General features: G+C 35.2%; 1 protein-coding gene across 2 annotated transcripts in view; it reads left to right on the plus strand.

Moving 5' to 3' along the window:
* Positions 1–25,572, plus strand: part of SNTG1 (syntrophin gamma 1) — a 957,083-nt gene that overhangs the window by 873,474 nt on the left and 58,037 nt on the right. Inside the window, exons 16-17 of one of the 2 annotated variants that reach the window (XM_025871422.2) lie at positions 17,850–18,002; positions 22,314–22,406. The exons of the other annotated variant lie outside the window; for it this stretch is intronic. Of the exons in view, the coding sequence (XP_025727207.1) occupies positions 17,850–18,002; positions 22,314–22,406 (246 nt within the window). The remainder of the gene's footprint in view (positions 1–17,849; positions 18,003–22,313; positions 22,407–25,572) is intronic. 2 annotated transcript variants of the gene reach the window in all.

Genomic DNA, 25,572 nt, shown 5'->3' on the forward strand with positions numbered 1-25,572 from the left:
GATCCAACTCTCTGGACCCATGCTGCTCTCTGTCCTTACTAGATCATAACCCTCTAAAGTATGGTTTTATAGACCTGTGATGTTTGCATTAAATATGCCAGGACATATACTGTTAGAAACGGTCTTTGCAGTGGGTCAGGTGTTTTGTTTTTTTAAAGACATACATGAACCAGGTTTATTAAAGTTAACTTCTGTGATTAGATTTCATTGTTTGTTTCCTCTTTTAGCTTAGCATCTTTAAAATTATATTACATCTGTAAGGAAAAAAGAGTCTTTGGTCAAGCTCTGAAATATCTGAAATATATTCAATTAACACATATATTTTTTTAAGATTTTATTTATTTATTTGAGAGAGAGTGAACACAAGCAGGGAGGAGGGGCAGAGGGTGAGGGAGAAGCAGACTCCCTGCTAAACAGGGAGCCCTATGCGGGACTCCATCCCAGGACCCTGGCATCATGACCTGAGCTGAAGGCAGACGCTTAACCGACTGAGCCACTCAGGTGCCCAACACATATTTTTCTAAATAATAAAATTAGGAGCATTAAAATTTACCTTGAGATTATATCTTCTTTTGTTGTTGTTCAGGTTTTTATTTAAATTCCAGTTAGTTAACATACAGTGTACTGTTAGTTTCAGGTATAGAATTTAGTGATTCATCACTTACATACAACAGCCAGTGCTCATCACAACAAATGCCCTCCTTAATATTGATCACACATTTAACCACTCCCCACCCACCTCCCCCCCAACAATCCTCAATTTGTTCTCTATAGTTAAGAGTCTTTTATGGTGGAGGTGCCTGGGTGGCTCAGTCGTTAAGCATCTGCCTTCAGCTCAGGTCATGGTCCCAGGGTCCTGGGATTGAGCCCCACATTGGGCTCCTGCTCAGTGGGAAGCCTGCTTCTCCCTCTTCCACTCGCCCTGCTTGTGTTCCCTCTTTTGCTATGTCTCTGTCAGATAGATAAATAAAATCTTTTTAAAAAAAGAGTCTTTTGGGGCGCCTGGGTGGCTCAGTTGGTTAAGCGACTGCCTTCGGCTCAGGTCATGATCCTGGAGTCCCAGGATCGAGTCCCATATCGGGCTCCCTGCTCAGCAGGGAGTCTGCTTCTCCCTCTGACCCTCTTCCCTCTCGTGCTCTCTATCTCTCATTCTCTCTCTCTCTCAAATAAATAAATAAAATCTTTAAAAAAAAAAGAGTCTTTCATGGTTTGCCTCTCTCTTTTTTTGCCTCTCTGTGTTCATCTGTTACATTTCTTAAATTCCATATATAAGTGAAATCATATGGTATTGGTCTTTTTCTGACTGACTTATTTCACTTAGCATAATACTCTCTAGCTCCCTCCATGTCATTCAAATGGTAAGATTTCATTCTTTTTGATGGTTGAGCAATATTCCATTGTATATGAGGATCTTTATCCATTCATCAGTTGATAGACATTTGGGCTCTTTCCACAGTTTGGCTATTGTGGATAATGCTGCTATAAACATCAGGGTGCATGTAACCTTTCAAAACTGTATTTTTGTATCCTTTGGGTAATAACTGGTAATGAAATTTCTGGATTGTAGAGTAGTTCTATTTTTTTTTAAGATTTTATTTATTTATTTGTCAAAGAGAGAGAGAGCGTACAAGCAGGGAGAGTGGCAAACAGAGGGAGAAGCAGACTCCCTGCTGAGCAAGGAGCCCAATGCAGGGCTCCATCCTAGGACCCTGGGATCATGACCTGAGCTGAAGGCAGATGCTTAACTGACTGAGCCACCCAGGCGTCCCTGGGTAGTTCTATTTTTTAACTTGTTGAGGAACCCCCGTACTGTTTTCCAGAGTCGCTGCACCAATTTGCATTTTCATCAATCGTGTTAGAGGGTTTACATCTATCAACGGTTGGATCTTGTCAAAATTGACCTTGTTCCTAACTTTTTAAAAAACTCTTTATTGAGAAAATTCTTTATAGGATTCCAATTTGTTGTCCCAACAAATTCCAACAAAGCATAATTGAGAGAAAAATGATTCACTACTGTGAAATGTTTTCCTTTCCAAAGATATAGATATATAAACACACACATGTGCATTTGTGTATTTGTCTGTGTAGGGGGATGTGTTTTGTCATTTTGTGCTCTGGAGATATTGGTTATGATGTTTGGGAAATAATAAATAACTGATATATTTTTGTTTTATCAAAACATGGAATAAAGTTCAATTTTACTTTATTATTACTATACAAATTATTAATTCTTTTACTATGTCATGTTTTCTCTGAACAGCCAATGGTCTTAATAGGAACTAAGATAATTCTTAGGAATAGAGTTATGGTTACTTTTATTTCAATAGATAATTTCACTGCTTTGTTTTTGTTTCCCTAAGATCTATTTATCCTTCAGCATTCATTATGTACTATTATTGTCTAGTTTCTATGTGCCATATTAACATGATTATCAGATTAATTGGTTGAGAGAAAGAGCAGTGACATGTTAATACGAATCAGCATCAGATTGCAAAGCTTGACTTCTGGACCCAATAATTCCCAGCAATATATCATTGATAAATTGCTTCATTTTTTTAATTCCAGAATCATCACTCTTAAATCAGGAATTAATATTATAGCAACCTTATAAGGTTATTGGTATAGCTTACTTTATAAGGTTAAGAAAGGACACTTAATCAGGATTGAAAAATGTTAGTGATTTCTTTTTTTTAGTATTTTTTAAACTATATTCAGTTAGCCAGCATATAGTACATCATTAGTTTCTGATGTAGTGTTCAACAATTCATTATTTACGTATAATACTCAGTGCTCATCACAACTTGTGCCCTCCTTAATACCCATCACCTGATCACCCCATCCCTTACCCCCCTCCCTGCTGTAACCGTCAGTTTGTTTTGTAGAGTCCAGAGTCTCTCATGGTTGTCTCCCTTTCTGATTTCTTCCCATTCAGTTTTCCTTCCTTTCCCCTGTGGTCCTCCAAGCTATTCCTTATGTTCCACATGTGAGTGATTTCTGTCTCTAAACTGCTCTTGAAAAGTATGCCATCCTAAAGTGGGATTAGTTCTGTCCACCAAGGCAGTTCCTTTCCTTTTGTCCAACATGTGAAACATTGCTCAGCAATGTCCCCTTGCTCATTTTCTAAATAACATGACTTTCTGGCAAATGTAAGGACATAGATATGTTTTACTTTAGTCCGCATTTGAATGAATGAGAGGTCCCTTCCATCCTTGAAATCATAGGACAGTCTTTTGACCAAGTGCTTGGAATTAAGAGAAAAATGGACCCATTTCTTTGATGATGAACTGGAATTAGACTATCTTTATAACTATTGAAGGTTACTTTTCTCTGGTGTGGTATCAGTTCTATTACAACCATACACATTATAAAAAGAGAAATCAGGAATGTCCCAGAGACCAGAAATAAGGCTCTTATTCAATGGAAAAAAATTTATCAGCAATCATATCCTGTGTGTAAGTCATCAACAGACACCTCTCTGTGCAATAGGGAGGTTTGGTGGCATCCATTCCCTGGGCCAACTGTTGCACAGTCAGTAGCAAATATGGAAATACAACCTTGATTAGTTGAACACCAAGGCAATGCTCTTTCTCCACTACCCTAAGTTATAAGAATTCTTTTGAGGGAGGTAAATGATTCCATCATTTGTGATTCCAACAACCTATGGATCCATCTTCTGGTATACTAGTAGTAGGAGGAGAACAGATGTGAAGTACAGATTCTTCAAAAATGGCATTACATGTAACAGGCAATTTTATTTTAATGACTTGCTTAATATAACAACACAAACAGTATGTATCCAACTGTATTCTCTTCTTGATGTTCTCATATAAAATTTGTACATCATGTAAGAATATTTGTATAATACAGGCAAATCTCATTTTATTGTGCTTCACTTTATATCAAGCTTTGTAGATTCTGTGTCTTTTAGAAATTGAAAGTGTGTGACAACCTTGCACTTAGCAAGTCTATTGGTGCCATTTTTCCAACAGCATTTTCTCACTTCATGTCTCTGTGCAACATTTTGGTAATTCTCATGATATTTCAAATTTTTTCGTTATTATTATATTTTTTATGGTGATCTTTGATTAGTGATCTCTGATGTTAATATTGTAATATTGTTTTCATGCTTGCTAACATAGCATTCATTATACAGCCCATTGATCAAAGAGCAATTGCAACTTTCAAGTCTTACTATTTAAGAAATACATTTTGTAGAGCTGTCAGTGCCATAGATAGTGATTCCTCTGATGGACCTGGGCAAAGTAAATTGAAAACCTCCTGGAAAGGATTCACCATCCTGGATGCCATTAAGAACATTTGTGATTCATGGGAAGAAGCCAAAATATCAACATTAGTAGGAGTTTGGAAGAAAGTTGATTCCAACCATCATGGGTGACTTTGAGGGGCTCAGGACCTCAGTTCAGCGAGTAACTGTAAATGTGGTGAAAATACAGAGAATTAGAATTGGAAGTGGAGTCTGAAGATGTGACTGAATTGCTACAATCTCATGATAAAATTTTATGGATAAAGAGTTACTTCTAATGGATGAGCAAAGAAAGTGTTTTCTTGAGAAGGAAACTACTCCTGGTGAAGATGCTGTGAAGATTGTTGAGATGACAACAAAAGATTTAGAATATTACATAAATTTAGTTGATAAAGTAGCAGCAGGGTTTGAGAGGATTGGCTCCCATTTTGGAAGAAGTTCTACTTACTGTGGGTAAAATGCTATTCAACAGTGTCACATGCTACAGAGAAATTGTTCATGAAGCAAAAAGTCAATCAATACAGCAAACTTTATTGCTTTCTTATTTTAAGAACTTGGCACAGCCACCCCAACCTTGTGCAACCATGGCTCTGATCAATTACTATCAATTACTCTGATCAATTACCGAGCCGGGACCCTCTATAAGCAAAAACATTGACTAACTGAAAGCTCAGATAATGGTTAGCATGTTCCAGCAATACAGTATTTTTTATTAAGGTTTGTCCGTATTTTTAAACATAATGATATTTCACACTTGATAGACTATGGTATAGTGTAAATGTAACTTTTATATGCCCTGGAAAACCAAATAAATTCATTTGACTCTATTGTAATATTCACACTGTTGCAGTAGTCAAGAACTGAACCTGCAGTATCTCCAGGGTGTACCTCTTTATGAACTTCAGCTTCTTGACTTAGGGACAAAAGGCTGATGAAACTGTAGTTGGTTAATACACAGAGTGTGAAATTCTTGTGAATATCATCAAAGCACTAAAAATAATAAATTCAGTTTTTCTCATTAGACAAGGAAGTGTTGTCCTTATTAGGTATTGTTTTCCCTTTCTGCTTGGAGATAGTCTAAGCTTGCGCACATTGAAATGTGTGAGGGTACAGTTATCAGAGAGATGGCAGTCACTCTGTCCACCACTTCTGCCAACACCCTTCCCAGCCATGCTTTCTTTTGTCTTCAGCCCCTAGTGTGACCTTGGGTCCTCAAGTGCAGCATCCTAGGGCCCTGGTGACATGGAAGCATTGCACTGCAACATAGAAATGGGACTGAGTGTGAGAACAGAGCAGGTATGTACTCATACTCAGCCCAGTTTAGTCACAGGACAGTAAATGGCCTGCAGTGGACAGTCTTCCTGTCTGCAGTGACATTCCATCAGAATGACCCAAAAGACAGTGTGTACAAACACAAGAAAAAGAAATAGAATTTAACAAATATTCAGAATTTGGGGCACCTGGGTGGCTCAGTTGGTTAAGTGTCTGCCTTCAGCTCAGGTCATGATCCCAGGGACCTGGGATCAGGCTCTGTGCTGAGCTCCCTGCTCAGTGGAGAGTCTGCTTCTTCCTTTCTCTCTCCCTCTGCCTCCCCCCTGCTTGTGTGCTCGCACTCTCTCTCTCTCAAATAAATAAATAAAATCCTTAAAAAAGACCAAATATTCAGAATTAATTTTGTTTGCTTTGTCTACTTCCTTATTCCTTTTGATCTTGGGGAGCTGGTTTCAAATAAATAAAAGTCATAACCATCTAATCTTTAGATAAATTAATGCAGAATATGTTTATTAATTGCTCTGATAATTTGAAAGCTAATACAATACATTCTATAGATCAGTTATAGACATTGACTAAGAAGTTTGCCCAATTGAATTGCAGAAATAAAAATTATTTTGGATCAAAAAATAATTGTATGCTTTGTATTTATATAAAATCAGAGTTATGAAGGTTATATGGTTGTATTTTATTGATGTAGAAACATAAACTGATACCATGAACATTACAGGTTATATGGTCTTTTAAATGCCAGAAATAGAAAAGAATTACATACAATGGAAGGGAGAGAGATGTCTTATTCCACATATAAATGATGGCTCTGAGTTATACCATGTTCAATTATTTTCATAACATCTGTCTTCCAACAATATTATGTATATTAAAACATTTCATTAGCACATATATGTATGTATATATGTATATATATGCAGTATTTTATAGTTAAATTATGCATTGTTATATATATTTGTATATATCATATATAACCTATTTTCTATTCAACAGAAATATGTAAAAATGACAGTAACATTTTTGTATTAGTGAAAGGAAATTTATTCTTGGACTATGTTTTGATGTTTGCACTATTATGTAGAATAATGAGAGAGGACCAAAAGTTATTCAGAATGATCCAGTAATGCTAATGGTTCTTCATAGACTTTCTTTTTTTAAATTTATTTATTTCTTTTAAGAGAGAGATTGAGAGCAAATGAGAGCATGTGCGCAAGTTGGGGGAGGGATAGAGTGAGGGAATCTTCAAGCAGACTCCCTGCTGAGTGTGCAGCCAGATGCGGAGCTCAATCTCACAACCCATGAGATCATGATCTGAGCTGAAACCAAGAGTCGGTCACTTAACCAAGTCGGTCATTTAACTGAGACTGAGCCACCCAGGCACCCCCAAAGACTCTCATTGCTTAGATATTCCCAACCAATTGCCAACTTCATTGCTTTAAATGCCATTTATATACCAATAACTATGAATTTATGGAGAACTCTCTCCTCCATTTATGGTCTTTTAAATGCCTCCAGATGGCTGTCTAATAAGCATCTCAAACTTATGTCCTCCCACTGTCCAAATGCCCACCTCAGCTAATGGCCATTCTAACTTTGGCATTCTAGTTGCTTACTTCCAAGAACTTGATATCATCCTGAATTCTTTTTCTCCCATACCCTCATCTGATAAGCAAAATATACCCTACACTGTTATCACAACACTGGTCACCCTCGAGTCTCACCTGTGTTAATCTCGTCAGTTTTTCCCTGTTTTCTTGACTTAACACCTTGTCTCCTATTAGCTCTCAACTTGAGCCAAAGTAAAATCCAAAGCTTTCATGACAACTCCAGGGCACTGTAAGATCTCCTGCACACTTTGCTCAGCTATCAAACTGTCTACTCTAGTGTCCTGCCACCTGCCGCTAACTCCCTCCAATGCTATAATTGTTTTAGAACTTGTTTCTGTCCTCCTCAAATATCTAAAATAGTGTACTGTTTTACTTTATGCCTCTTCTCAAATGTCACGTCCTTAAGGAGCCCTTTTCTTATCATTTTATATAAATGGCAATTGCCCCCTGAGGTAACACTGCCATATGCTTTTTTTTTTGTTATGTTAATCACCACACATTACATCATTAGTTTTTGATGTAGTGTTCCATGATTCATTGTTTGCATATAACACCCAGTGCTCCATGCAGTACATACCCTCTTTAATACCTAACACAAGCCCAACCCCTCCCCCCATCCCCCTCCCCTCTAGAACCCTCACTTTGTTTCTCAGAGTCCATAGTCTCTCATGGTTTGTCTCCCTCACCAATTTTCCCCCTTCATTTCTCCCTTCCTACTATCTTTTTTTTTTAACATATAATATATTATTTGTTTAAGAGGTACAGGTCTGTGATTCAACAGTCTTACACAATTCAGAGTGCTCAGCATGGCACATACCCTCCCCAATGTTTACCACCCAGCCACCCCATCCCTCCACCCCCCACCACTCTAGCAACCCTCAGTTTATTTCCTGAGATTAAGAATTCCTCATATCAGTGAGATCATATGATACATGTCTTTCTTTGATTGAATTATTTTGCTCAGCATAATACCCTCCAGTTCCATCCACATCATTGCAAATGGCAAGATTTCATTCCTTTTGATGGCTGCATAACTTTCCATTGTGTGTGTGTGTATATATATATATATATATATACATATATATATATATATATATGTATATATCACATCTTCTTTATCCATTCATTTGTTGAGGAACAGCTTGGCTCTTTCCACAGTTTGGCTACTGTGGACATTGCTGCTATAAACATTGTGGTGCACATACCCCTTCGGATCCCTGCATTTGTATCTTTGAGGTAAATACCCAGTAGTGCAATTGCTGGATTGTATGGCAGCTCTATTTTCAACTGTTTGAGGAACGTCCATACTGTTTTCCAGAGGGATTGCACCAGCTTGCATTCCCACCAAAAGTGTAGGAGGGTTCCCCTTTCTCCGCATCCCCGCCAATATCTGTCGTTTCCTGACTTGTTAATTTTAGCCATTCTGACTGGTGTGAGGTGGTATCTCATTGAGGTTTTGATTTGGATTTCCCTGATGCCGAGCGATGTTGAGCACTTTTTCATGTGTCTGTTGGCCATTTGGATGTCTTCTTTGGAAAAATGGCTGTTCATGTCTTCTGCCCATTTTTTGATTGGATCATTTGTTCTTTGGGTGTGGAGTTTGATAAGTTCTTTATAGATTTTGGATACTAGCCCTTTATCTGATAGGTCATTTGCAAATATTTTCTCCCATTCTGTCAGTTGTCTTTAGGTTTTGTTGACTATTTCCTTTGCTGTGCAAAAGCTTTTTATCTTGATGAAGTCCCCATAGTTCATTTTTGCCCTTGCTTCCCTTGCCTTTGGTGATGTTTTGAGGAAGAAGTTGCTGCGGCTGATTGAAGAGGTTGCTACCTGTGTTCTCCTTTAGGATTTTGATGGACCCCTGTCTCACATTTAGGTCTTTCAACCATTTTGAGTCTATTTTTGTGTGTGGTGTAAGGAAATGGTCCAGTTTCATTCTTCTGCATGTTGCTGTCCAGTTTTCCCAACACTTTTAATGGGCTTTATCAGCATCTGACATGTTGTGGTTAAGCATCTTTTTGTTTGCTGGATGATTTGTTTCATCCCCACTAAAAACAAATCTCCAGGAGGCAGAGATGTCATCTGTTTTGCTCAGAGATAGGTCTCCACACCAAAACAGCGCCTGGAATGTAACATGCCTGTAATACTTTTTTGATTGAATGTCAGCTGAATATCTATAGGCATTGGTGTAGGCCAAGAGTAAAATATGTTCTGAGACAGCAGTGGGTAGATGAACTCTTCTCAAATGTTGAAAGTAATTTGTGTTGTTTAAAAGAAATAACAATAGAATTTTAAGAAAAGACAGCTTCTAATGATACTGGAATGCAAATAGCACTCTATTTTATCTTAAGCTGCTCTTTAGAAGACAACCCAGAAGCCAGGAGTAAGATTATACTATCTATCCTCATGAGTATTAATTTAGCAGTTTGGCCTCAAAACTTCCCTTTCATCTGACAAAATGTGCAGGTTTAATTGAACACATTTTATGAGAGGTTTGCTAGCCAGATAGCACTTCCCACAATGATCTGCACTTTTTACATGCCCCCAGACACAGCACTAATACAGTATACAAGGGGATATAAACAGAAATGTAATTTTAGGAGACACAAGTAGTTCCCTTTATACCTCTTGTTGGTTAGATCCATATGAGTCCATTCTGGCTACTTGATGGCTTTTACTACTTGCGGGATTAGAAAAAGTTGGAGAGGTTTCAGTGCAGAGACACTTTGATAATTAAATCCTAAAACATAGCATCTATGAGGAAAGGTAAAAAATTCTGCATCATTTGGGTTTATAAAGGGAAAGCTGAGAGGTGACTTGATAATTGTCCTCAAGGATATAAAAGGTTACTTTTAAAAAAGTATATTTTATTTATTTATTTGACAGAGAGAGACATAGCAAGAGGAGGAACACAAGCAGGGGGAGTGGGAGAGGGAGAAGCAGGCTTCCCGCTGAGCAGGGAGCCTGATGTGGGACTGGATCCCAGGACCCTGGGAGCATGATTTGAGCTGAAGGCAGATGCTTAAGGACTGAGCCACCCAGGTGCGCCTAAAAGGTTACTTTTTAAAAAGTGGTGACCACCTGTTTTTAATCATATCTGAAGAATGATTAAGAAAAAACTATTATAAACTGTAGTGTGAGGGATTCCGTTTTTAAAAAAGGAATAGCAGAAGATGAAAAGAGGATCATTACATACCAAGTATTAAAGGGAAAGAATTAAGATTTCATTCTTTGAATATATTTAAAGGTGGGATTGTTTGGATTATTAGTTGAAGGCAGGACCAAATCACCAGCCACAATTCCTATTGTTTATGACCCTAGGATATCCACATTTATAGTAACAAGTTATACATTCTCACTCCCCCCAACCCCCCTGAAAGCTTTTTCTACAGAAAACCATATACTCTTCCAATGGAAGCATGGATTTCTAAGCACAGATCTGAGGATCTTTTTAGTATGATGTAATTATCCTCAGAAGCAGAATATTAGAATTGAAATCTGGAAGATGAATCTTATAAACTATTAATTAAAATCATTAATTTCAGTAGGTAATCTTGAAAGACATCCCTTTTAATAATATTACAAAAAAACATTGTTTTCTGTGTCTATTGTTTGTTTCTAGTAATTTTAATTTATGATAGTAAAGTTTCTGCTTATTTCAATAACAGTATCTTTGGGAAAATGCTGATATCAATCAAAATAATAATGAAAAATGATTCAAGTATATTAAATAAGAAATCAAGAATGCAAATCAAACACAAGGCTTAAAAGTTTCCTTTGATAATTATATGCCCTTTCTGTGCCATCCACTTTGTAAAAATATTATCATATAAAAAAAGCATTTTCCCTTTGAAGGTTCATAGCATTTTCCCACATGGGCTAGTTGTCTTTCCTGAAACTCTTTTTTTTCTTCAAATAGGGCTTTGTTTCTCTAAATTTCCTATAGCAAGCCAAATCTAACACATATTAAGCCAGAAGTGGAGATTAAGCCTTGCAGTGTGGATGGATTTAAACAGGAGGATCCTTATAAATGCTGTAAACTAAAGGGCATGTTTGAAACACAACAAGTTGCTGGGGTCAATGTATTCCCGCCTAAAAGAACCAGGGGTGGGGCGCCTGGGTGGCTCAGTTGGTTAAGCGACTGCCTTCGGCTCAGGTCATGATCCTGGAGTCCCGGGATCGAGTCCCACATCGGACTCCCTGCTCAGCAGGGAGTCTGCTTCTCCCTCTGACCCTCTTCCCTCTCATGCTGTCTCTCGTTCTCTCTCTCTCAAATAAATAAATAAATAAATCTTTAAAAAAAAAAAAAAGAACCAGGGGAACAGTTAATGTATTTACATCTGAGTCATGTAAATTCCAGTGCCAAGAGGGATGCTTGTCCTTTTAGACTACCTGTCTGCTAGGTTCATGGTGGTCTGGGTTAATGTGCCCCACACTTGTTTTATTTAAGCCACTTCCCCCATCCACATATATTTCTGAACCTAAGAATTCTAATCTTAGAATATCTAATCTAATCAGAAAAAATATGAATGCTGAGTATATTTTTTAAAAACATATTTTACCGATACACCCTAGAATTATTACCCAAACCCATTAGGCTGCCTGTTGCTTGAAAGCCAATATTTGAAAGACACGTGTTGGTTGGAAAGGAAAGTTTGCTTTATTCAGGTGGCCTGGGAAGAAGGCATCTAAAGATCATCTGGGCTAGGAGGGGATGAGCTGTTTAAAGGGGAAATTCAGGGTAAGAGATTACATGCATATTGGTGAAAAAGGTGGGGAGACTTATGGCTATTCATGAGGAAAGATGGAGCATGTACACTGAGCAAACATATGTAACATACACCCCCATTCAATCTGAGGTGGAGACTTAATTAATTAACTCAGAGTGTTGTGTTTTTGGATTAGTGTTGTTGGGGTCTGGAGCCAATGGCAAAGAGAGAATTCTTGAGATGTCTTCGATGCAGAAAGGTGGTTTTATTAAAGTATGGGGATAGGACTCGTGGGCAGAGAGAGCTGCTGCCTCAGGATTGTGAGGAGAAACTGCTTATATTCTTTGGGGTTAGGGGAAGTAAAGATAAGGGAAGTTCCAAAAGGATTTTCATATGCCAAAGAAGACTAACAAGATACCAGAAGTGTTGCTATTGTCAAACCAAGGTTATTTTTCCCTCTAGCAAGACATTAGCAATGAGACTGTTGGGAGCTTCCTGAAGGAACATTATATCAAGTATTTGTCAATGGGATACAGGTTATAAGGAGACTTAATTTTATCTACATTTCCTCTGACTTTGTTTCCCACATCAAGAGCAAGGGAAAATTCAACCCCTAACATCAGGAGGTTGTCTTCGGACAAAGAGAGGGCTCTACATTTGCTCCCAGAGATAGTATAAGCCAGATGGGGTCTTGGGCTCCTTATCTCTGCTAAGGAATGCAGGGCTTTGCTTGTTCATAGACTGGAACCACATCAGTTGACCTTGAATCCAGGCTTTTGCAGAGACAGCCAGTGGGTTTGTTAGTGGGTTCTGAAAAGACACAATAGCTGAGTAGGGGGAAACAAATCTCTGAAAAACAAGCTTTAAACTTTCTGCTAGTTTCAATTAGCTATGTGGGGTATGGTTTCAGAATCTCTGAATTTTCTGTATGTATACTTGTTTAAGTTATTTAACCTTTTCAAACCTTAATGTTCCCAAATATAAAATGGATAATGGCATATCTATAAGAAGATTTTATAATATATGTAATATTTTTCAAATGGAAAATATTATTAACAGGAACAATACATGAATATCTAGGGATCAAGATTAATTAACATTTAGGAAGCTATTTTAAACTGGGTCAGAATTCACACACCTGTATGGGCACATACATATACAGCACACACAAATATCTAGAGAATGGCAAAAGAGTCAAGTTTGCCAATAAAATAGACAATTCTGGTAAACATGTTTCCCTTTCAATGTGAATACTGGTAGTTAATTTTGTTAGAAAATGAAGCCTTCCTGACTGTCCTTATGTATCCTACCTTCTATTCTAGCAATATTACACTGTATTACAGAGAAAGGGGTGTGTGTGTGCGTGTGTGCGCTGCAATGTACATAGGATTTGGAGTCTGATCTATTCCAGATTTTTAGTAATAGTCAATATTAGTGATGGCTAATATTGTGATTATTAGTGATATTATGTAATATTGGTGATATTATGGAGCAATACTATGTGCCCATTACTTTCCTAAATGATATACTCATATCAACTCATTTAATCCTGAGAAAGGTACTATCATTCCCTTTTTAAAAATGCCTGAACTGATTCTAAGGGATGTGAAAAGAAGTGGTAAAATTGACATTCAAATTTAAGCTGAATGGTTTCCTAACTAATGGAAACTTAATCCCTAAGGCCAAACAGGTTAAAAATAGGGGGGGAGTGACCACTATGTCCAAAACTTAGTTCCCTCATCAAGGAAGTGAAGATGATAGATTATTTTGATGGATTATTTTACAGATTAATTTAGAGATTATATTTGAAAAATATGCTTTGTGATTTTTTCTGAAATTTGTTATTATGTCCATTTATATCAGGGATTCCAATTGCCTAAGAAGAACAAGGAGATTTAAAGTTTTATTCCTTTTCCCAGATAAGACTACTAAAATCCAAAAAAAGAATTAATTTACTATATAGAGTGCTCAGTTGGTTTGATTTTATTTTTTATAACCTAACATCTAAAATAGTATTATAAACATCTAAAATAGTCATTAAAGGTATCATTTTTTGTACAGGACTTGATGTAGATTTAGTAAGTCTCTTTAGAGATTCACTCATTCTTGAGAGTCTAATTCAAAATTAATTGGTAAAATTTAATTTTGATGGTATGTTTTTTCCTCTCATTTTTAGTTATTAAAGTAGTTGCAAAAAATAGAAATTATTACTTGTAGCTGAAGAACCTTTGCTGGGCCTCCTCTTCTTGTTTTATTAAAAATACATTTTTGTTTGTTTTATTTTTTTCATTTTTGTTTGTTTTAAATAATCGTGCCTAATGATTAAATGATTTCCTCATTCACTATATCCAAGTAAAAGGAGTGGTAGCAAACACAAGTCAAAAACCTATTAGTTAAGTCATGTTGTTTATAAAGTAGCTTATATTTAATATAGTAATGCAAAAATATTTATCCTTTATCTGTCTATTCTTTTTTTCATTTGCATTTTCAAATCCACAAGTGTCATTAACCTGAAGAAAAAAATATCTATTATTAGAAAAATGATAAGTGTAATTGGAAAAGCGTGAAACAAGTGACTTGCCATATTAGAGAATATTGGATTAAACAATTGTAGTGTCAAGGAGAGAAGAAACCATATAGATATATGTGGAAGCTTTGCCATAGGGATAACTCGCTGATTTTTAGCAGCTTTTTTCTCCCTTTAATCTTACATGTTTTAAGCACAATAGAAAATTTATGGCTGGCTATGTCTACCATCTCAATAATGATTCTAACCACAGTTTATTTTGTTTTTTTTTTCTTTTTTTTTTTTTGAAAAAAAAAAAACACTTCGGTTATACTATTGACCTCTGAATACCTTGGAAAAGCATATATATTAATAACAAACATATTTGTAGTATGTTGTTTCTATGTAATATTGCTTTGTGAATCTGAGACAAATCCTAAGATGGACAGCATTTGGCTATTAGTCTGCAGAAAGTGTCCAGAAGACTTGAAATAAATCTAAAAAACTAGAAGATACTTCTGAAGGAGAAGTCGAAAGTGAGATCAATGCACAAAAATAGTTCTCAAGATGTGCGTAGCTGTTATTTTATTACCATTAATTAAGTGATACTTTCCAATGAGCAGAGTTGTTACAGAGGCTACTGTTTCTACTAGGGCCGAACTCACACTCTTGACCAAAGATAAAGTGTATAGAGAACAAATTAAAGAAGTAGAGATTAAGACATGACATACATATTTATTTTATTGAATATCAACATTAATAATAGAAATTTCTAATATTAATAAAGAACTACTATATGTCAGAAACTGTGCTAAAATTTATATGCATTATCTTAGCACATCCTCATAAATGAAAGAGTTGAGATTTGAATCCAGACAGCATCTGAGGCTATAGCCTGTGTTCTTATCACTATAGCAGATGCACTCCAGTAGACAGCATGAGGGAGATTCAGAGGAGTATGTATATTTTGTATGATTACTTTTAAAGCAGCTCTTTCAAATACTTGGGCTATAATCGCTCTTCACTAAAATTCTAAAAACGGATTCCAACATGTTACTTTTTCCATCTTCCGCCTTGCTTGCTCTTCCTTCTGTAAAGTGGTGTATTCTGCCTCTTTCTTGCCTCAAACCCTCCAGGGGGTTATCATGGCACAGGCAGTCATGTGCATTTCTTAGCAGGAGCACCTGAGCCCATTCAGGCTTGCAGCCGATTGCTCTTGCATGAGTCTCTAAGTCCTCAATGATAAGACAGTCTCTTCCTAGAACAAAACTTTCTCCTTTCCACTTTCAAGAATGATTTATTGCTCCTTACTCTGTTTCCTTAGCACTTTAGCTGTATAGGACTGTCATGATGCTTTTTATTATTTTTACATAGTTGTCTCCCTCTGGAAACCATGAGACCTAAGTGCCTGGATGCCCATAGCAGTTGTAGCTTGAGTCAGTGCATGAGGAGTGTCCTATAAATAGCAATAACCAATAACCACATGTGTTCATAGATGTCCAGCTTATATTTGCAAAGTTGAATTGAGAATTCTATCTTTGAGAGTTTCAGTGCTTAGGTAATATAATTGAAAAGGCTAATTCAAGTTTTAAAAGAGTAAAGGAGTTAAGCTGCCAAGAAGACAGAGGATCTTAAATGTGGATGATTTTAAGATTTAATGGCAACATGCAACGTATGAGAAAGAAAAAATACCAACAGTTTTCTGGCTGTTAATGAAATTGATTATTTTGTTACAATTTTATATTACAAGGAAAGTTAAGGCCCATTGAATAAACCATAAAACTGGAGGGGTTTCCAGAAATTCTGTAGTGTTTAGTTACAATTTTTGTACCAATGTTATCAATTCAGATAACTAATAGAGAAGTTGAAATATTTACAACATAAATAGAGGATTTGCTATTTTTTTAATATAGAGGTTTGTCATTACACTTAATGTTAAAGTCCAAAATTCATGACCTGTCCAGTGACCCATCTCCTTTCCCAGTGTTGGCTCTCAACTTCTCTCTCCTCTGTTCTCTGGATTTCTAGAATGTACCTCATGCTTTTGCTTCAGGCTTCTGCCAATACCAGCCTCTCTGTCCGCAAAAGTTCTCTTCCTGTGCATTCTACCTTCAATATTCCAATCAGCTTTCAGCCACTGTTTGAAATGTACATCCTAGGAGACATTTCCCTAACTCGCCAATACAATTTGATGTAAACTGCATTCTTACTCTCTATAATGGCACTTACACTGATCTGTCCGTATTTACTTGTGTACTATTTTCTTTAATATCTCTTTGCCACTCCTCTAGACATTATAAGCTCTAAATGATTAAAAAGTACTTTATAATTGCTTACTATTGGACTATATTTTTGAAGATAATATGTTTTCATTTTTTCCCTTAAGATAGTATAGGAAAATCATAAATACAAAGAGAATCTAGCTTTTTTTAAGGTTCTGGGTATCCCCTGGCAGCAGTTATCAGAGCTAAATTCTACAACCAGAACTATTGCCATGCTTTCACTCTCCTCTGGTATTTTAAGCATCCAAATACCAAAAAAAAAAAAAGAAAGAAAATTGGATTTACTAATAGAATAGTTATTATTTTGAAAACACTTGCCAAAGTAGAGAATTCCTTCTAACATTTTAGGTGTTTAATGATGGTACTTTATGTAACTTTTATATAAGAAATGGTGAAAGACACCAATTACTATCCTTTGACCATATTCAGTACAATCCACATGTAATTCAAAGACAATATCTGACATTTTGCCTGGGATTACCCTATTTCGACAATTCTTAGCTGCATTTTCTTTTAACATCTCTGAAATTGAAACACACATAGATGTGTGAACACAGTTGAAAACTTCTAGTAACACCAAGAAATGGCCATGTGAAAGTCTTTTTGACTCAATAAAATACAGTCACATAAGTAAGTTAAATATGTATCTTTTAAAAGCAATAAATGTTTTTTTAGATAACCTAGACTCATTTTTTTCATTTCTCATGTAAATGAATGTTGTCATGATTTTTTTAGGGCTTAAAGAAATCATCTCAATAGAAAATATCATGCTTATTAAACTTTTCAAAATTTGCAAATACATTAATAAATATTATTTAACTTGATCATCTTGACAGCTCTGTAAGGGAAAAGGGAGATTGTGCGTGCTATCCCGTCATACAGCAAAAACTGGATCTCATGTGTTAAATGCTTTGGTAGCTACATTGTTATTAAGCATAGAAGCCAAAATCCTCACTTCTGTTTCATGAACATGCTTCAGTGTTGATACAGAAAAGCAATGCATTAGTTATGGACTTGGAGATGTGGAATTTAGGCTGCTATGACCATTTTTAATGAAGACTTAGTGATATCATAAAGTATAATCTTTATGACTGTGGCATCTCCACCATGAATTTAGTCAACATTGATTCAAGGTATGGCCATGTTAGCAAAATGGATTGATGTATGCCAGCCTGTGTAACTCCAGGTTTTCATCAGGACAGTGACCTGCTGGACCGGCGGAAACACTGCTTCACGGTGCAGTCTGAGTCTGGGGAGGATCTCTACTTCTCCGTGGAGTTAGAGTCTGACCTCGCCCAGTGGGAAAGAGCCTTCCAAACAGCAACCTTTCTGGAGGTGGAACGGATACAGGTGAGAGTTTGAAATTTTAGGATCTGTGACTCCTAACAATGCATGACTCTTCCCTAGAATTTAAATCTCAAATAGAAAATGCTGTGATTTTAACTAATTTGCAAAGCCATTTCCTGTTCTCCAATCGTGACTGCCTAACCTTTAGCGTGAACGGCTTCATTTTCTCACAGTGCTTTTTTTTTTAGAAATAATTCCTTTCAACTCTACCCTTCAAAACCATAATTTGAGACTTTTTTCAGAGGTCATATCGTCATCAAGATTTTCCTGATTTCCTGTCTGTCCTACCCATTATTACCACTATTGCCACAACTATCCTGTTCAAACTTATCACACTTGTGAGCACCAATATCACTTTTTTGTCTGTTTTCTTAGGTCTACTCACACTGTCTTGTATTGGAGTGATATGTGCTTGTTATTCCCCACACTAAATTATAGTTTGCTTGGGATTGTTTTCTTCATTTACCAGCTGAAGTACAGTGCATTTTGTACTGCATATTTGTTAAGCTTTATTTCTTAAGTGTGAAGTTATATGTAAGTCAAACTTCACAGAACCTTCAGTCTCTTCATGGGACCATGGAATAGATGAGGCTCCCAAACGTTGGCTTTGTGGCTGACATCTGACAGAGACTGATGGCAAAATTGAACAGTTGTGATGCACTTTTCACATGTAATTGGATTCGTAGAGCCAGGACCTAAATAGACACATGAACACTTAATTTCAAAAACAAACATATGATAATGATAATATAGCACTGACTCTCCTGGAATACTTGGCTATAATAGGAGACTTGGATGTATATCTTTTCAATCTGTTGAACTGATGTGTAACATATATTTATTTCCTTTATTTCTGACTATAACCTTCTATATTGAACATATCAGTTTGCACCAGTATGACATTTAAGTCAGGGGAAAAAGACAGGGTGAAGACTCAAATTTCACTTGTTTCATTGCTCAACTGACACTTCATAATAGCTCTGCTGATCTTCATATATCTTAAAATGTTAATGAAACTGAGGAATATTGTTTCAATAACTTAGCTGTATAGAATCTCAATTCAATAAATAGTTTAATATCAAAAATGGAAAGATGAATAACATCTTCAATATAATTTTTTTCCAAATATCAACATCCAAGACCATTTTAAGCACTAAAATATGTTAGTTGAATAGGAGTTGACATTTTTGTTATTTATATTGCTATCTTTAAATTTTCCCAATTATAATTTCCTTAGAGTATCACATTTCACTTGTAACCAACTACATAGAGATATCTATCTGTTGTTCTCAATTTAAGATTTCTTTTTCTGTCCTGATGTTTAGAAATGAGATAATATTATGTTGTTCTCATGTAATTTAAAACCTTTTTTGTTTTGTTTTGTTTTGTTTTTTGAGTCTGGGCTTCATATTCTCTAAGCTGATGTTCAATGCATTTCTTTGGACTATCTCATAATACTTAATACTTATTTAAGATGCGTATAGCAAGTAAAAAGTAAAATATTTAATGTTTTGTTAGCTTTTGGTTGTTTTATACATCTTATAGTTTCCCTTTGCTTACTGCATCAGAAATAATAATCAATGACTGAACACTTTGGAGGTGTTATTTTCAAAATTCAAGGATGTGAATATATTTACATCCTTCTGTTTTTCTTTTTTCTTCTGTGTTCTCAATATTTCCACTAACATTAAAGTTGATAAAGAAATATAATAAAGAAGGAACATATGTCCCTTTGTGAAATAGGCAGAAAGATAGAAAATTAATGAATTGACTAATACAAATTAATGAATTAAATATTTTTTTTAACTTTGAAATTGGTTTGCAGTCATGGGATTGCACCCTAACATTTTCTAGCTTCTAATCTACTTATCTACTTACATATTTTTGGATCTCTGATGTACTTAATATTGATATAAATATCTACATATTTAATTAAGAGGTTATCCATTAAGAGCAGGTATTTCTAAACATTCTACATTGTCATTTAAATTAACATCTTAAAATTTGGAAAATGTAGTGAATATTGAAACAGGAAGATGACAATTTATATGAGTAAAATCTTACAACATATCAGCATTCAAAATACCTGTATTGGGCCTAATTCATTTATGGTACTTTTAGTATCTTTATTTGTCCTGTTTCTGAAAAATTTTCCAGAGTAAGTAAATAATACTGGTAAAGGGTAGACAATTTAATTTTTTTTACCTTACAATAATTCAATTTGAATAAATATAGCTTTTTTAAAATAGGACTTTTAATGAAAAAGCATATGATTTATAAAATTTATTTTCTTTCATTATTATTATTATTTGAAACTCATATGTGTTTAATTCAGCTACATTTAGTTATCCTCCAAAAGGACATATTAAAAAGTATTTTATGTGTGATATATCTTCAAATGTTGTGTAATAACATATAATTGTGCAAAAATCTTTCAAAATGTTTCAAGTTGTCCCTAAAATGTGTAATTTTTTGCTTTTTTCTAACTATAATTCAATTTTTATTATAAAATAAACAGAGAAATGAAACAAATCAACTGAGGGTTCTAGAGGGGAGGGGGTGGAAGGATGGGTTAGCCCAGTGATGGGTATTAAAGAGGGCATGTATTGAATGGAGCACTGGGTGTTATACACAAACAATGAATCATGGAATACTACATCAAAAACTAATGATGTAGTGTATGGTGATTAACATAATAAAATTAAAAAAAACATAAAAGAAAAAAACACACACAAAAATCACATAATGTTTATTCTTATTACATTATTCCTTCCAAGAACGGCCAATAAAGTGCAACCAAATAAAAAAAATCAAATATAATATTAAAATACATATTAAGTATAGTCATCATGTTTATTAAAAGATTATAAATTACAGAATTAAACTTCAGTGAGTCTCTGTATCATATCTGTTTCAATTTAATGATTATTGATGAATTAGTTTCATTTGTAATTCTGAATTTAATGAGATAGATTTTAATGTTCTGTACTGAAGGTGTTTTCATCCAATGTATTCTTTTAAATAGTAATTGAGAATAACAAACAATTATGCCTAAATTAGAGGGAACGAGATAGCCTTGAACATTTAATATTGACAGTAGTTTTAATAAATTAATGATGGGTGGATACAAGCATGGAAGATGCCCATGCATTAAACAAATAAAATTACACCCAAAACTGAACTTAATAGCCCATTAAGTTTGTTTTCTGAGCTGGTTTTTGAAAACTTGACTTCAAAGGAATAATTTGGCATGGCTATAACTTTACTATGCAAATTGGGCTTAAAGCCATGAGTATAGCTTTTTGGTGAAGGCAACTTGAAGCATTTAGACATCATTATAGTCAGAATGTGATTCACTTAATGTACTTTTATATACAGTATTATAAAACAAATATGATGTAATAATTAGTATTGAAAATTTGCTTAAGATCAGTTTATCTCTTTCTCTTCTTCCCTTTCTCCCTCCTTGTTTGTGATTTATGAGTATTTTTCTTCATTTGATTATCCCAGTAGAGTTTGCAATTAAATGAAAAAAATTGGCCTTGGACATAAATATGCATCATGTGGCATATAAATCCTGAGTTTTTATTTCATATTTGTTATTGTTAAATTTTAGTATTTCTATTTTAGTAGTTTTTCGAAAATATTTATATAAGTAAAATATAATTTAATCTGATCTCAGTGTGAAAAGTCATTATTGATTTTTGAAGAATCAGTAGGTTTATACAAATAATAAGCAAGTGGTAAATATCTTTGGGATATAACTTGTACCACATGGATGAACATTATATGACAGACTCTTAAGGTAAAGATGTTCTTATATTTTTTGCTTGGTTACTGAATCTGTGTTTGTGTGCCTGAGAGTTCTCTTTTAATAATATCCATGAAATTGATATGCCAAGAATTGAAGTAATAACTTCACCTTTAATAATTCACTTTTGTTTTAATGAAAATGTAATGATATTTAGATATAGAATATAACAGTGTAACATATTTTTGCCTAAACTTAAACATTTTTATACCAGTTTTATTGCCAATATAGCAAAGAGTGTCAGTGTGGCACAAGGTAAAGACAAGTTCACATGGAGCAGGTTTGGAAATGTCCTGCATACCCCTTGGCAGGTGAAAAAATATTTGGCTTGCTTTATTAACATTAAGATGTCAATAACACTATGTGTCTTATATAATTATTGCTGATATTAAGTTAGATCACTTATTATGGAGCTGTCACAACAGTCTTTGAAAAATGTTGGCTATTAATATTGATATTGGTTCAATCACATGAAAAGTAACAGTGTTTTCTGTTCTGTCTAGTGCAAGACATATGCATGTGTGCTAGAAAGTCATCTAATGGGACTCACAATTGACTTTAGCACAGGATTTATCTGCTTTGATGCTGCAACAAAGGTAATGTGTTCCAGTCAGCTCTGAGAAAAGTGCTGCAGACACTGTAATTTAAGAATGACTGAAACAACTTCTAACTCCTGTCAGTATTTTAATTGGTTATCATGTATCAAATTTAAGATCCTCATTTTTGTTAATAGATACATCATGCTTTATTCTGTTTATAGAAAAACAAGTTTGAATTTTTAATAAAACAAACGTTTCCACAAAACATTATAACTGTATAAAGTGAATATGTATGTGTAATATATATACATTATACTTTAATATATTATAATATGTGCATAATATATTTTATATATATATTCTTTTACTAAAGGTTTAGCCTCTTAAGGGAAAATTTTTTTTCTACAAACACAAGTTTTTTAAACAAAGTGTTTTTTTATTATTTTTCTGCATCAGTAACTCCAATATCCAAATAAGGAAAACATTTTTTAGAGTTTAGTTTTATAGGTAATATGTTAGAGTCATAGTATGGAAGAATTTGGGGTTTAGAATTTCTATCCAGGGACTATAACCCTTGTTAGCCCTTACTTGGCCTGGTAAGGTCTTGTACTATCTGATTGGGTGCCTTTTCCACAAAGGATCTTCCTCTGAGAGTGATGTATATTGAATGATGAAAGGAATCTTCTCGGTTAGTAATATCTTAAATCCTTAAAACACAACTGACCCCTCACCCACCAATAATCTCCCAGTACTGGAGTCACTGCTGCATTTTCTGACTTGGGGCTCTGGTCCCCCATGGAGGACATTCTTTTCCTTCCCATGACACAATCTATTCCTCAGATTGACTCCACTTTTTCCTTTATCGAAGTATGGCCTAAGAAATAAACCCATTTATTCATTCCAACTAATTTTAAAGATTAATGAGTAATCCTTTACTTGGAAACTTATATCTTACCTAAAACTTAAGCATTGTACAGAATTTTCCAAAAACAAATACAGATAAAACAAGATAGTGATATAAATGTGTAAGAAAGGCAGTGTGCAGAAAGTGAGAGGTTTGGGATGGTGGGAAAGATGGGAGTCCATGGTACAGTCCTGCAGCTCCCAGCCAAGTACAATGTGGGTTGGTGTCTGAGATCTTAGGATTTTTCATGACCCCGTAATTGAGATTGTCACACAAAAGCTCACATTATTTAAGGATGGCCAATTTTTTTTTGACATAGTGAAATTAAATAGCACACATGCTGGTCAGATTGATTTGACTGTCCAGTGCATTCCCTTTGCATAATGCCAAAAGAATATTTATCTAAATATGGAATTTCCAGTGCTGTGGCTCTTTTGCTGACACTCCAATGAGACTGCCATAGCTTTTCCTACGACCAAAGACTTTCTTTTGAATAAAATATCCATTCAACTCGGGATAGGCTCCTGAGTATTAAATTAACACATTTACCAATTTAATTGTTATTTAATATCATAATTATTAAATTAATGTAATAAATAACTTTAAAAATAAAGTGGTTAGAAAAAAAGTTAAAGTGTGATTTTATAAGCAAAGTGTTATAGCTATGATTGTCACCAAACTATCACATGAAAAGCTAAGAATCATACCTCGTAAATGAGAAGAAAGAAATAAAATTCATCTGAACACATTTCTGAATGCCTCAACTTAAGATTTCTTTTAAGGATAGTATAATCTAAATCAATGTCAGGATTCTGTTTCATCTCTTTGTGTGGTAAAGGAGAAAATACAGATGTGGACAATCTGTATGACATGTTGAGGTATTCTTGCCTGAGTGTGCTAGGAAGGAATGAGTACTCAGGAGACCCTAAGCAAATGCTTATGATGCCATCTAGGGCATATCATTTAGCAAGAATGAGATTTTAGTCAATACCAGCTTGACGCAGAAAAAGCCAATGGCCATGGTGAGTGGTAATCACCATCTTCCCATTTTCTGTTACCGGAAGATTTTTTTTTCTTTAAATTTTTTTATTGCTATGTTAATCGCCATACATTACATCATTAGTTTTTTTAAATTTTTTATTGTTATGTTAATCACCATATATTACATCATTAGTTTCTGATGTAGTGTTCCGTGATTCATTGTTTGTACATAACACCCAGTGCTCCACGCAGAACGTGCCCTGTTTAATACCCACCACAAGGCTAACCCATCCCCCCAACACCCTCCCCTCTAGAACCCTCAGTTTGGCTTTCAGAGTCCATCATCTCTCACAGTTCATCTCCCCCTCCGATTTACTCCCCTTCATTCTTCCCCTCCTGCTATCGTCTTCCTTTTTTTTTTCTTAACATATATTGCATTATTGTTTCAGAGGTACAGATCTGTGATTCAAACGTCTTGCGCAATTCACAGCGCTCACCATAGCACATAACCTCCCCAATGTCTATCACCCAGCCACCCCTTCCCTCACACCCCACCCCCAATCCAACAACCCTCAGTTTGTTTCCTGAGATTGAGAATTCCTCATATCAGTGAGGTAATATGACACATGTCTTTCTCTGATCGACTTATTTCACTCAGCATAACACCCTCCAGTTCCATCCGTATCGTTGCAAATGGCAAGATCTCATTCCTTTTGATGGCTGCATAATATTTCATTGTGTTTATATACCACCTCTTCTTTATCCATTTATCTGTCGATGGAAATCTTGGCTCTTTCCACAGTTTGGCTACTGTGGACATTGCTGCTATAAACATTGGGGGACAGGTACCCCTTCGGATCCCTACATTTCTATCTTTGTGGTAAATACCCAGTAGTACAATTGCTGGATCTTATGGTAGCTCTATTTTCAACTTTTTAAGGAAACTCCATACTGTTTTCCAGAGTGGTTGAACCAGCTTGCTTTCCCACCAACAGTGTAGGAGGGTTCCCCTTTCTCCGCATCCCCGCCAACATCTGTCATTTCCTGACTTGTTAATTTTAGCCAATCTGAATAGTGTGAGTTGGTATCAGACTGAGGTTTTGATTTATTTTTCCCTGATGCCGAGCAATGTTGAGCACTTTTTCATGTGTCTGTTGTCCATTTGGATGTCTTCTTTGGAAAAATGTCTGTTCATGTCTTTTGCCCATTTCTTGATTGGATTATTTGTTCCTTGGGTGTTGAGTTTGATAAGTTCTTTATATATTTTGGATACTAGCCCTTTATCTAATATGTCATTTGCAAATATCATCTCCCATTCTGTCGGTTGTCTTTTGGTTT

This window comes from Callorhinus ursinus, unplaced genomic scaffold (genome assembly GCF_003265705.2).
Source record: "Callorhinus ursinus isolate GAN/ISIS: 27379988/994484 unplaced genomic scaffold, GSC_fseal_2.0 scaffold5, whole genome shotgun sequence".
NCBI lineage: Eukaryota > Metazoa > Chordata > Mammalia > Carnivora > Otariidae > Callorhinus > Callorhinus ursinus.